Source organism: Periophthalmus magnuspinnatus, chromosome 3 (genome assembly GCF_009829125.3).
Source record: "Periophthalmus magnuspinnatus isolate fPerMag1 chromosome 3, fPerMag1.2.pri, whole genome shotgun sequence".
Lineage (NCBI taxonomy): Eukaryota > Metazoa > Chordata > Actinopteri > Gobiiformes > Gobiidae > Periophthalmus > Periophthalmus magnuspinnatus.
This window is the reverse complement of record NC_047128.1, coordinates 11,985,655-11,999,657: the sequence shown is the minus strand read 5'-3', so window position 1 is coordinate 11,999,657 and position 14,003 is coordinate 11,985,655. Positions and strand designations below refer to the sequence as shown.

Genomic DNA, 14,003 nt, shown 5'->3' with positions numbered 1-14,003 from the left:
ACCGGAAGTTTATCTCAAGAAGTTGGACAAATCGAAACTGTCAACAAACCCACTACAGACTGGTTTATTTCAGACAAAACACGAAGCAAAGGTGTATTATAAAGCTTTAATAAATGTCGGATATAATGGCGAATGTTAAAGAGTATTTAGACAAAGTGACCCAGCTTTATGAGCGCTATATCGAGTATGTGCGGAAAAACCCAGCGGCAACTGCGCAGCTGGAGAGCACAGTGCGGACTCTGTCATACCTCATAGCAGGTTTGTCACATTCAAGATTGTATGTGGTAAAATGCATTCTTAATTAATATATTTAAAATTAAATAGGACAAAAGTGAACGTGAACATGCTGTACTAGTGGTGCTTGTTTAAAATGTATTGCTGTGTTATTGGATCTATTGATTTGTCCATACTATGATTACTTGTTGATGTACATTTGAAATTAAAGCACATTTAATAAAAATAAAATTGTGTCTTTTTTTAGGGCGGTTCACAGACTCACATGAACTTTCTGAACTCGGTAAGGACTTTTCACATCTGATCAGTCACAATAGAAATATGTGTTACTATAGTGCTGTAGGTAGCGTGTATAATTATGTACACTTGGGGTTATTAAAGGTACTCCCCTGTAGGTTTATTAGATATTTAACTATTTATTTATCAGTAGGTGGCAGATGTATTCCTGTCTTTTGTTCATACTCACCAGTGCTCTCTACTCTTCTTCTGTCAGGCCAAAACTGGCACAATATCAGACAGAAGTAACTGAATTAGCATCTAGTGGTGTTATGTGAGAATGCAACTGTCCCAGGTCTTATTACAAGTTGGGACTTCAAGTTAACTAGCACCATTATTGGAGAATGGGTTTACCATGACATTCATAAGTGTAATAAATACATTTATTCATTTGACATTAATTTACTTCATAATATTGGTATCTTTTTCAGTGTACTCTGCCTCCAATCTCCTGGTTTTGTTCAATGACAGTATTCTGAGAAAAAGACTGAGAAGTGCCTTCCCTGTGGTGAGAAATTACATTAGTACTATTTATTCCATCAGCATTAGGTGTGACGTGAGTAGATGATCGATTGAGTCAGTAAGTGCAAAAACCTTATTTTCTGACAATAGTGTTGTTATTATCGTGTAGTGTTATTATGTTTTAATGATAAGAGAACCTTTATTTGTTCCACCATGGACATTTTTATTTTACTATTGCCTCAATCTAATAAAGTGTAGAAGTGGAAGAACAGCAGCAGAACAAATTAATGCAGTCAAAAATCCAAATATATAACAATTTAAATATATATTTTAAGTATAGATTAGATATGAATAACCTCTCTCTTCTCCCAGTGTCTATCGCAGCAGAGGCTCCGGACTTGGCTCTCAGTGCTGGAGTCTGTGGAGGTGTTTCTGGAGATTGGAGCCTGTAAAGTCGGGGGAGAGGTCGGGCGCTGGGTCATCATTGGACTCATCCAGATCGTGAAGTATGGCAGCTTTTTGAGTTAGTTATTTATTTTTAACTATACAATTTGTGACTATGTGTACAACTCATTCTCTACATACTAGATTTTATAGGACAACATCAGAAAGGTGTTAGTGAGTGAGTTAGTTTAAGTTTGGGGATTTTTTGATATTTATATGTAAAAGCGCAGATTAAACTCATGATTCACAAGTTTAATATGTCATTATATAAATGTATTGTTTCCTAGTACTTTTTTCTGTCCAGTTTGAGTCAGATACACAGATTAACCTAATAGTTTTGAGAGCTTTGAGCATGCCGTTGGTTGGACATGTCTTTAGTCGACCAAGAATTTCTTTAGTCGACTACATCCCTAGTACTGCATTTTCTACTGCAAATAACATGCTCCAAGTCTGATATTTGGTACTGCCTCATTATAAAAGGCTATTTTATTGGAAAAAAGCTGGTGAATAAAACAAAAATTTTGACCTTACTGTCATGTATTTATTAACCATATAAAACCCTTTTTGTTTTTGTGATTTCACATTGCACACAATACCTCAAACTAAGATTTAAAGTGCATAGAACAGGTTCCACTTGTGATTTGACAAAAAAATCTTGTCTGGTCTTTTAATTTTGATAAAGTTCATAACTGTACTTCCTGGTTAGACATGGGAGCACATATAACATGAAGGTAATTCCATAGCTGTTACCTAGCAACCATAATGTTAACAAGGAATCAAACTTGTCTAAACTGCACAGGAGTTGTGATTAGACTAATAAAAATAAATGACATCACATTTATTTTGTAAAATGAAGGTTACATACAAGGAAAACACATACAAACTTCATATGCACTTGATGCGTTTACTTTACTTACATTCTCATGTTTGTGATAACAAATTATTCTTGTTTAATTATTCTTGTATTTTCATTATTTGTTTTTCCAGGGCAGTTTTCCGGCTTATTCTCCTCCTGTGGTACAAATCAGGCATCGGGACTTCACCTCCCCTAATCCCCCTGGACAGGAACACAGACTTTGGAACAGAAGGTCAGAGAATCACACCCACTTCTCCTCTTATCTTTTTTATGTATTCATCAAGAAGTAGGTTTATTATTTTTTAACTATTTAAGTAGTAGTGGTTGTAGTAAAACATTTTTTTAATCGATTAATTTTAAATAGATATAAAGAAACATTCTGATCTGTCACATCTGATCTATGTTATAGTGTTATTTCCTCATCAAAAACATACCTGGAGTTTTGTTTCAGAGCCCTGTTTGAAACCTGTTATGGATTGTCTTTAATGTAATCAAATGTAATGGACCGAATGATAATTAAAGAGGCAGTGTGTAAGTTTTCTGACCAAAATTTGTATTGGTCAACTATGATTTTATTTAGATTATAATGATTTACATGGGATTATAGCAGAAAGTTAGTGAGTGATAATAAAAAAGCACGCTTTCTTCAGACAATAGAATGTAATTTCCAACATTAAATGGTAGTACTTTCTTTTATATTCCCATGTGACCTTATATCTGTGTAATCCCTCAGTGGTCCAGGTAGGTTCCATAGTGGTCCATGGGCATATACTAGTCTATGTGGTCTTATACTTGTTTTGATACAGCTCAGCATCATTCTAAAGCTATTCAGGAAATGTTCATAGCAATTTTCAATACTGGTTTAAATATCGATTAGTATCCGGTTATCAACAACCCTTAACTCATTTATAATATATTTAATTGCGTACTCTTACCAATGCACAGACACAGGTTCAGTGTTTTTCAATCTGAAGGCAGACCTAAAGCGTTGCTTTAAAAAGTTTTTAAAATGCAAAGTATTTATTCCAGTGGACTGTAACTGAACTTATGCGCCAGTTACATTTTCACTGATTTACCTGCAGCCAGTCTAATTTGACAAGAAACGAGCTGTTCAGGAACAAGGCATAACTAAAGACTTAAGCAATGGAGTTTCAATTCTTTACTCAACAACAGTTGGCTCTGGAACTTAAGACTCTTTTTAATGTCAAATTCTCAGCAAAATAAAAAATATGTTATTATATATATCATTTGAATGGTAAAAATTATTTTCATGTAAAATTGAAATGTAAATGTGCCCAAATGATGGCGTCCTCACACAAGATTTAAATTGACGACATTGATTTAGTAGCCGGAATACCTGTATTGTAAAAAAGTATTCTATTGTGTTGTAAATGTATTTTTAGCTTTCCCTGATTTCTTAGATTAGATTGTATTTTTTTTTGAAAAGGAACAGTGCAATTTCATAAAGCACATGATTAAAGGAACTGTATGTATGAGTTTGATATAAAATTTCATAAACATGATCTAGCTGTGTCCCCAGATACGAGGTAAACATGTTCAAATCAAATATAGCTTTTACTGATAATGGCTGTAATGCTGATTTATTCTTAATTACAAAAACATTGGACATGGCCGAGTTGTTTACGTATAATTTAGTATTTTGGTTTTCAAGACAATTTTGATCTCCCATCTCTCTGATCTGAATGGTCACTACCTAAACCCCAGCACCTGTAGCCAATCATGAATGACTCCTCTGCAGCTCAGTGAGTGAATTCTGGAGGTTCTGAGCTTTCACATGAGGCCTGTCCATATACTGAGAATGAGACAAACGTGTATGTGTCTTCTTTCTGCAGATGAAGGCTCTGGCAAAACAGGTTCAGTTGTGATTGTAGTACCTTTTCAAGAGCGCTGACTACATACAGTTCCTTTAAACACAAGTTAAAAAGCAGAATTAGTCAAGAGGCCATTTTCATGTGTAGTCCCCTGGTCCAGAGTTACATGAGACAAAAGACTTATACAACAGTATGTGACAAAACAAACTACAGGTATTTACACCACATGCTTCAAGTGCATATGACAGGTTTATATGTTTTTCTAATTATGGCTAGGTTTGGGCAGATTAGTACCTGAGGTAAATATTTATCATAGTTTTACATCAGTTTAGTGGCAGTTTGTGGAAAAAGGCTGAGAAGAAAATGACAAAATTACAGTAAATAGCTTGTTGTAAAACAGAATCCCTCTACCTATGTCATCAACACAGAAAATTCCATCTAAAATGCAGAAACAATTTTTGCACAAGGTATTTTTCTGACAGTTTAAACCTAACAAATAGAGGTATTATCATTTATTTTTATTGGTCTAATCATAATTTTTGTGCAATGTATAGTTTAGTGAAAGTTTTACATTTGGTTTCCTGTTTAGTTTCCTCTGGTAATGACTGCTGTTTTGGAAACCTCTAGATCTTCAGACATAGCCCTTGACTTCCTATTTAGACCAGTTGAGAGTTCTTCATCTCGCAGTAGCAAGCAGCAGTGTTTATTTGCAGTATTTTTATTTTTAAATATATGTCTGAGTTGCATTTTTGCATACAAGTTAGAGTCAGAATATGTAGAAAGAAATGGACTAAATGAGTGTGTCACCCATAGTGTTTGGCTCCAGTCAAATGAAACTCTTTGAGGCTAGCAATTATAGGGGCCAATTTTGAGCCGATTTCCATATTAGGAATTCCTACGGCGAATATCATAGCAACCAAAGAGCCAATCTGGAATGAAACTGTTGAAGGTAAGGTCCCTTTCCACCCTCACCACTGGTTTAGTAGGGAGTGGACGCTTAGCAACACTGTCAATCAAACCTGTTTCTAATGCTAGCGGGAGTGACCTCGGGGAAAGAAGACGGCTCATTTGTCTTATGAATGTTCATATCTTGAGTTACTGACACAGTAGCGAAATAAAAATACCAGGATCATATAGAGCAGGTTAATATGAACATTTTAAGACCAAATTGATGAGCCTGACAACAGCAGTTACAGAGAGAAGGGTGACAGCTTTCTAATGTAAAGTTAACTGGAGCGAGAGTTGATGGAGCTGGAAGTGTGCCCATGCTCACTTCCTATTTGGAACACAGCAGTTAGCTGGTTGGCTATGTCCATTTATACACACGTAGACAAAATTGTTGGTACCCGTCCGTTAATGAAAGAAAAACTCAGTGGTCACAGAAATAACTTGAATCTGATAATAATGTAATAATAAATTTTAAAAAATCTATAAAATTTACTCAATGAAAGTCAGACATTGCTTTTCAAACATGCTTCAACATAATTATTAAAAAAAAAAAAACAGGCCTGGACAAAAATGATGGTACCCTTAACTTAATATTTTTTTGCACAACCTTTTGAGGCAATCACTGCAATCAAATGATTCCTCTAACTGCACCTCTCAGCAGGTATTTTGGCCCACTCCTCATGAGCAAACTGCTCCAGTTGTCTCAGGTTTGAAGGGTGCCTTTTCCAGATGGCATGTTTCAGCTCCTTCCAAAGATGCTCAATAGGATATAGGTCAGGGCTCATAGAAGGCCACTTTAGAATAGTCCAATGTTTTCTTCTTAGCCATTCTTGGGTGTTTTTAGCTGTGTGTTGGGTCATTGTCCTGTTGCAAGACCCATGACCTGCGACTGAGACCAAGATTTCTGACACTGGCCAGCACATTTCTCTCTAGAATCCCTTGATAGTCTTGAGATTTCATTATACCCTGTACAGATTCAAGACACTCTGTGCCAGATGCAGTAAAGCAGCCCCAGAACATAACAGAGCCTCATACATTTTTCTGTCTGTGAACATAGAGCTGATTGGCCTTGGTAGAAATTTCCATTTTTGTCTCATCTGTCCATAGGACATTCTCCCGGAAGCTTTGTGGCTTGTCAACATGTAGTTTGGCAAATTCCAATCTGGCTTTTTTATGATTTGTTTTCAACAATGGTGTCCTCCTTGGTCGTCTCCCAATAAGTCTAGTTTGGCTCAAACAATGACAGAGGGTGCGATCTGACCCTGATGTTCATTGAGCTTGAAGTTCACCTTTAATCTCTTTAGAAGTTTTTCTGGGCTCTTTTGTTACCATTCATATTATCTGTCTCTTTGATTTGTCATCAATTTTCCTCCTGCGGCAACATCCAGGGAGGTTGGCTACAGTCCCATGGATCTTAAATTTCTGAATAATATGTGCAACTGTAGTCACAGGAACATCAAGCTGCTTGGAGATGGTCTTATAGCCTTTACCTTTAACATGCTTGTCTAAAATTTTCTTTCTAATCTCCTGAGACAACTCTTTTCTTTGCTTCCTCTGGTCCATGTTTAGTGTGGTACACTCCATGTCACTAAACAGCACAGTGACGACCTGTAGCCTTATATATTGGCCCACTGACTGCTTACAAGATTGTAGACACCTGCAATGCTAATTAGTGGACATGCCTTGGATTAACATGTCCCTTTGGTCACATTATTTTCAGTCTTTTCTAGGGGTACCATCATTTTTGTCCAGGCCTGTTTCATGAGTCTATTTTTTAAATAATTCTGTTGAAGCATGGTTGGAAAGCAATGTCTGACTTTCATTGGTTAAATTTCATTGAATTTTTATTTATTATTACTTTTGTCAGATTCAAGTTATTTCTGTGACTATTGTGAGTTTTTCTTTCATTAACCGAAAGGTACCAATAATTTTGTCCACATGTGTATATACAGTCTATGGTACAAAGCAGTGGATGGAGCTAGGGGCTAGGTAGCAATGGATATTTTCCGAGTACTCAAGGCACAAGAGCTAATGATGAGGGAAAAGCATTATGTAACGGTTAAAAGCTCTTTAAGATGATTTTGCATAATTTTGGTCTTTTTAAAGGTCCCATATTATGGCGAGATGAACTCTTGTTTTTAGCCATGTTAGAATGTTGTTACCTCATCAAAAACATACCTGGAGTTGTGTTTTCCACCTTATGATGTCATGAAATAGTATTCATATTAACAGCTACATTTTACATTTTTTTTGTTCAGTAGAGATTCACAATTCCAGGGCTGAAACTATCCAAATGATTGTAGTGAAGATGCATGGAGTTTAAAAACACAGTGGAGCCACTTTGTGTATTACCACATGACATCACAAGGTGGAGTGTTTTCTGTTTTAGAGAACTCAACCTAAATATGCAGAGTTTGTGTGTTAAACATGTGTGAATGAAACTAAACACAACTCCATGTATGTTTTTGATGTGATAACATAGATGAGAAAATAGCATAATATGGACCTTTTAAAGTATTGTAAATAGATTGAAAAGTTGTTAATAAATGGTTTGTCCACAGATGGCGTTAGTGCAGAGCAGCAGGACGACGCCTTTGTGGGTCAAAGATCAGGACGAGTGATTCGACCAATGGGTTCTGGTAAGTGGGAGTGCGTCAGTCACATTTAAGGAAGCTAAAAAAATTTAACATGCACTATGTAATTTTTCTGGTGAGGGTCCGCCACCTGTTTATTTCTATGGAGATGTCATTGCTTTGCTTGGAATGTTCCACAGTTTAGCATTTAGTTTATCAATCTTGCATGAATAAAATTTAAGGTGTTTTAGTGCTCAAAAATCGGTCTTCCTATGAGCAGCACAACTCTCCACAGGTCTGACCTATGTCTTGGCCTAATAGAGTCACCTGCTTGTCTCCATGGATATAAGTTTAATGCCATACCGTGGAACCTTTCAGTCAAAGCAATAACAAGACAAAAAGGAAGTCCCTGTAATTTCCCCATTTCCCCATTGGACTAATAAAGGTTTATTTTATCTTAATAGTGAGTCATGTCTTTTGTCTTGTAGGTCCATCGTTGCAGTCCAGGATTTGGGGTCCTCCTCAGACCAAGTCCAGAGTTCGGTCCCCAGAGGAACAGCTGCAGATCAGATCCACAGACCTGAACTTAAGCCAAATCACAGCTGAGGCAGTCTACATCACAAGACCTCTGGTGCACTGTATCCTCCACACAGACAAATCAATCTGTCACAGTAATGCACTCAGAGAGGTTAGGAGTCTAACCCATAACCTCCTCACTGAGAGGAAGAGACAAGATAACCACTATAACACAGGGAGAACATGCACATTACACAAGAGGGAAGGTATATTAGAATAGTAGGAAGGTATAATAGAATAATTATTAGAATAAAGAAGTATTTAAACCTGTCATCTAGGTCTGTCATTTATCATAATTACAGTTTAACTCCTATATTATAGACCAGTGCCTCTGACACTGTGGTCCAGCGCTCCCTAGTGGTCCCTGACAAAATTATGAAATGAAAAAACATTTGTCCAACACTAATGAGCAGGCGCTCAGCTGCCTGTCATTCATTAATTCACTGTGCATTGATAGCAAAGGCCCGCCTTTGTGAAAATGCCTTGTCTAGCTTCTGATTTGCATTTGACTGAAACATTTAATGCCATTTAATACGCACAGGAGTCTGAGTACAGTGTGAAAACAAAATTGTTGAGTGAGGCCTTAATCAAGGCAGTAAAATCTAATTGTGTCCTTATAATTTATTATATAATTTGCCTTTATAGTAAGTTTAGAAAGGAGATAGTCCTGGTTTAGTTCTTCTTTAGTCCTTTTTTAATATTAGTTTAGTTCTTGCTTAGTTCTGTTCTAGTCCTGGTTTAGTCCTGGTCTTTGTATAGTCTTTGTATAGTCTTTGTTAAATCCTAAATCCAAGTACAGTGCTGAGTCTCGGTGTTTGTGGGAAAAAATCGTGGAAACCTTGGCTCTTGTCTGCAATCCTGGAACTCTCCAGGTCTGTGCCCCTTTTATATGGACAGAATATGATCATTATTACTGTATATTTATAATTATTTGTTTTGATTTTTATTTATTTTTTTGTAGTTTTGCAGTTTTGAATGACACAAAGTTCCAGACCCGCTGGGAGCGAGCAGAAATGAGGAGGAGAGGGTTCTTGTTGCTGTATTATCTCCTGAGGTCTCCCTTCTATGACAGATACTCTGAGTACGTATTAAGCCACCTCTAACTCAAAGGTTGTCAGTTAGATTCTCGTTCTGACCAGTGTGTACCATTGTTGTGTCCTTGAGCAAGACATTTTATCAACCTTGCCATTTGAATGTGGTGTGTGAATGTTGGTGTTGGTTGTAGAGGTAGATGGTGCAGATTGGCAGTCTCGGTTTTGTCAGTCTTTTCAGTTATATCTGTCTGAATCTTAATCAGTGGTTTTCTTTTATTTCAGAGAGAAGATCTTGTTTTTGCTCAAACTCCTTTCAGACTATATTCCTGGAGTGGGGCTTGTGGCTCGTAAGTGTATTATTATTACTACTACTTCTACTACTTCCAATGCTAAAACTTATTAGTCTACTGCTACTGTTACAAGTATATGTTTTGTTATAATACAAGGCACAGTACCTGATTTTTACTGTCGTAAAAACATGAGAAACAGAACCAGTTTATTTTAAACTGGTCTAAAGTTATTCCTCACTTACCTTATGCATCCTAATTATTCACCACGATGAGTTTATAAGGCCTTTTCACAAATCTTAGAGACAAGAATGAAGTGCCGTCTTGGTAAAGCTAGCTAACGTGCACTTTCTGACTCTTGGACAACAAAACACGTTATAATTAGATGCAGACAGCACACAGCGGACTTATTTTGACCTCAAGAGCTGCTTCCATAATATATCTGTACTGTACACATTTTACACATATACATGGGAAATCTTACACAGGCCCTTTTAATATGAGCACTAGTATAAATCATTCTTCTCTCTGTTTTCAGGCCCACTCATGGACTACCTTCCCACTTGGCAGAAAATCTACTTCTACAACTGGGGTTAAATCTTCAATTTCTGTGATCAAGAAAAACTGTCTTTTAAAGGGCCAATATTAGGTTATAATGTTGTTTCCTCATCACAAACATACTTGCAGTTGTGTTTTGTTTCATTCACACATGTTTAACACAGATCATGCATATTTAGGCTGAGTTCTTCTCTCAAACAGAAAACTCTCTGTTCCACCTTGTGATGTTATGTGATAATACACAAAGTGCTCCACACACCTTCACTAGAATCATTTGGATAGCTTCAGCTATGGAATTGCCATTCTCTAGTGAACAAAAGTTAAAATGAAAACTACCACTGTATGACATCACAAGGTGGAACAGAGCATTTTGAGCTTTGGAGATGTAGACAAACTAATGATCCTGGATTACTCAAACATGTGTGAATGAAACGAAACACAACTCCAGGCATTTTTTTGATGAGGTAACAACATTATAACATGAAAAACTCTCAAGGGTCAATATCATGTAATATAGGACTTTAAAAGACTTAAGGTTTCAACTCATAATGTAAAATATTTGTTAATAATGAGTTACAATTGCCCTGGCCATTTTAAAGAAAGAAAAATCACCAAAGGTGCGCTATGTAACTTCTCTTGTTGTAGCTCAGACACATGCTCCATCTCCATGGATAACGTATCGCTTCACCTGGAATGTTCCACAGTGTGGCATTAAAATCATTAATTCATTTACAGGTATTTTTGTTGCCAAATATACCTTGAAATATCATGCATTCTTACTGAACAGGGCCGCCTCTCCACAGATATGATGAAAGCAACTACATCTCCTTGCAGACAAGCAGGACACTAGCAAAGTTACATAATGCACCTGTAGCATTTGAAAACATAGTTATCAAGATTATATTTAAGATATCATTAAAAATCTTGCCTAGTCTTTTCTAGTTGTGTAATATTGGTGTTTATAATAACTTTATAATTTTACATTACTCGGTTGGACACAGGCAGCAGGTATGACAGAAGTATTACCTAGAAACCACAATGTAAGGGCCAAAAAACAGTTTTTTATCTATCTATCTATCTATCTATCTATCTATCTATATATATATATCTATATATATATCTATATATATATATATATATATATATATATATATATATATGTATGTATATATATATATATATAGATATAGATATATATAGATATATATATATAGATATATATATATACACACATACATACATAATATACAGTACATATTTTTCTCCAAGAGCTTATAATCATTTATAATATTTAATTGTATTAATATGCAATCAAATAAAAATGGTTTTCTATTCTTTGAAAAATTTTTATTCCTGTAACAACAGAATTTTTATTTTTTAGTTTTGTTACCTTTTGTTCATGAAAAGTATTCCAACTGACAGTCCTTTTTAGACCTGTTATTTAAAATTAATAAAAATGAGCAATGAAGCTAAAGCCAAATATTTCATTTTTTTTTTTTTTACAAAAATTAAAAGGTAATTTGAGAACTTAAAGGGGCTGTACCTGTTTTTTATTCTCTTAAAAACGTGAAAAACCGAGCTAGTTCATTTTAAAACAGTTTGTAGTTATTCCTCACTTATGCATTCTGAGCATCATATTAACAATGATGAGAGAGCTCAGAGACCAGAGTGGCGTTGCAACAATAATTCTAATAACATGCTAACAGTGCAGCATTACTTCCTGGTTCGCAGACGTAAAAAACACTTTATAATTAGATGCAGGCAGAACACATTGGTCTCATTTTGACCATAAGAGTTACCATTACAATATATCTACTGGGCCAAGACACATTTTACTTTATTACATGAAAAGAAATTGCCTTTAACTTTTTTTTTTTTTTAATATTGATATCTGTAAATATCAATTATTTATTTATTTGATGTGGACATATCAATTGCATTGGATGAACTAGATGCATTTTTCAAGACACATGGGATTGTTAAGTGATGATGTCACTTCCGGGTCCAACCAGAAACTTCACAGCTGATTTCAAGCTTTATCTCTTGTTTGATGAATAAGTAACAAAACAGTTACCTTTCAAAAGTGTGTGTTTAACCACAAACTGTATCAAAGATGTATTAATAATCTATCATAACATAGGGTTGGGTAGGTAAGGTAGGGTCAGTGTAACTAATTTCCAGTCACCACCAATGCTAGCACTTTCTGTCTGTTACAGCCGTAGATCCATGCTTTTGACCTTGTTAGCTTTAAATAATTGCAATCTCTTTCTAACATGAGGTGTGTCATTGCTTTAAAAAAAAAAAAAAAGTAAATTCTAAACATGTTAATTGCTTTGAATCAGCTGATGGACCCAGAAGTGACATCACACTTAACCTACATTTGCCACACTTGTCCATGGGAGGCTTTTAGATTACCTTAGTACTGGCCAGAGAAGCAAAACAAATATCTGATATTGTATTGTCTGAAATCATTCATATCAGACTTGTCCTACTAAATAACTTTAGATGCTTCACATTGCATTACAGATGAAAATTTGGTGGTTAAATCCCTAGGTCTGGCCCGAGCAAACTGCTGTGGTGTCCTTGAGCAAGCCATGCTTCTGTTAGTTTTCCCTAAGGCAAAACCTCTTGATCTTTTTAACTCTAGTCTTGAACAGACAATTTACATTTCAATCTTCATCCTTTATTAACATATGAATACTTAGCATTTTCATCCTACAAATAAATAACTTTTCATAATTTGATCAAAATAAAAATCCAGACACAAAATTACAATTGAAACAGAAATGTGATACGTTTTGAATGTAAAGTCTGCCTCAGTAGAAACAAAAAAGATGCCTGTTATAAGAAAGTGGTTCTCAAACTGTGGTACACTAGCCCAATGGTGGGACAAGTTTTTTAAATAAATGTTAAGACCTCTTTTTGAGCTTACTTGAGCCTCAATTTGAGCTCTTGATTAGAACTTTATAAATACAAGACTACAAGTTCAGATATGGTACACACTATGTACTTTGGGCAAGTAATTTAATCCTTGATTTTAACCTAGTATAGACCTGGTTTAGCTCTGGTCCAATTCTGGTTGAGATCTGATTTCAACAAGACTAACCAAGGTCTAAAATCAGTTTAAGACCAGGCTGATTTCAACGTACTCTATAGTACTGCATGGGTCTTTCATAAAACCTGGTTGATAGTGGTTTTACTTCTGGTCCAATTCTGGTTGAGATCTTGGTTAGTTCCCATTTAGACCTTAAATCTGGCAAGACCTACTTTGGTATTTAGGTGAGCCTGGTCTAGTCCTGGTCTAATTCCGGTGGAGACCTGGGCTAGTCCTGGTTTAGGCATAGTTTAGTCCTGGTGGAGATCTGATTTTGTCCCTTTAAGCCGTTGGCTGAATTGGTTTAGTCCAAATTTGATCAAAGTTGCTGTTATTAGATGCAATATGCAGAAATAATTAAAGTTGCACTGTGTAATGTTTCTTATAGACTATAGAAGATATTTTTTTCACCTGATTTGCTGTGAAAGCTTCACACTATGACTTTAAACTTACCAATTTTGGATTTATTCAATTATAGGTGTAGGTTTGTTCAATGCCATACTCAGGTGGAAGTCCGTTTACCTGAAATATTACATAGCGCATTTTTAATTTGAAGAGTTTTAGTCCAAATGTTGTATAGAGTGACTACTACCTGGTTCAGGCCTTGTTCAGGCCTTGTTCAGACTTTCTTAGTCTTCATCCTGCAAAAATCTAGACCTGGTTCAGGTCTCATTTTAAATAAGATCAGTGTTTATTTCTCTCTTTAATTAGTCCTGCTTTAGTCTTGTTTCAGTCCATATCTAATATCTATTCCTGGTTTGGATCTGGGTTAGTCCTAATTTTGTTACAATTTCTAGTTAGTTAAAAATTGAGGAATATTTGAAAGACC

The 14,003-nt window shown here is 35.6% G+C and overlaps 1 protein-coding gene across 1 annotated transcript; it reads left to right on the top strand.

Moving 5' to 3' along the window:
• The first annotated feature begins 26 nt into the window (after window positions 1-26).
• pex16 (peroxisomal biogenesis factor 16) lies at window positions 27-11,125 on the top strand. Its single transcript, XM_033985375.2, has 11 exons — window positions 27-258; window positions 482-517; window positions 942-1,018; window positions 1,345-1,478; window positions 2,404-2,504; window positions 7,614-7,691; window positions 8,114-8,263; window positions 9,001-9,073; window positions 9,163-9,282; window positions 9,518-9,582; window positions 10,061-11,125. The coding sequence occupies exons 1-11, from the start codon at window positions 114-116 to the stop codon at window positions 10,117-10,119; spliced, it is 1,038 nt and encodes a 345-aa protein (XP_033841266.1). The 5' UTR covers window positions 27-113; the 3' UTR covers window positions 10,120-11,125.
• Window positions 11,126-14,003: the final 2,878 nt, after the last annotated feature.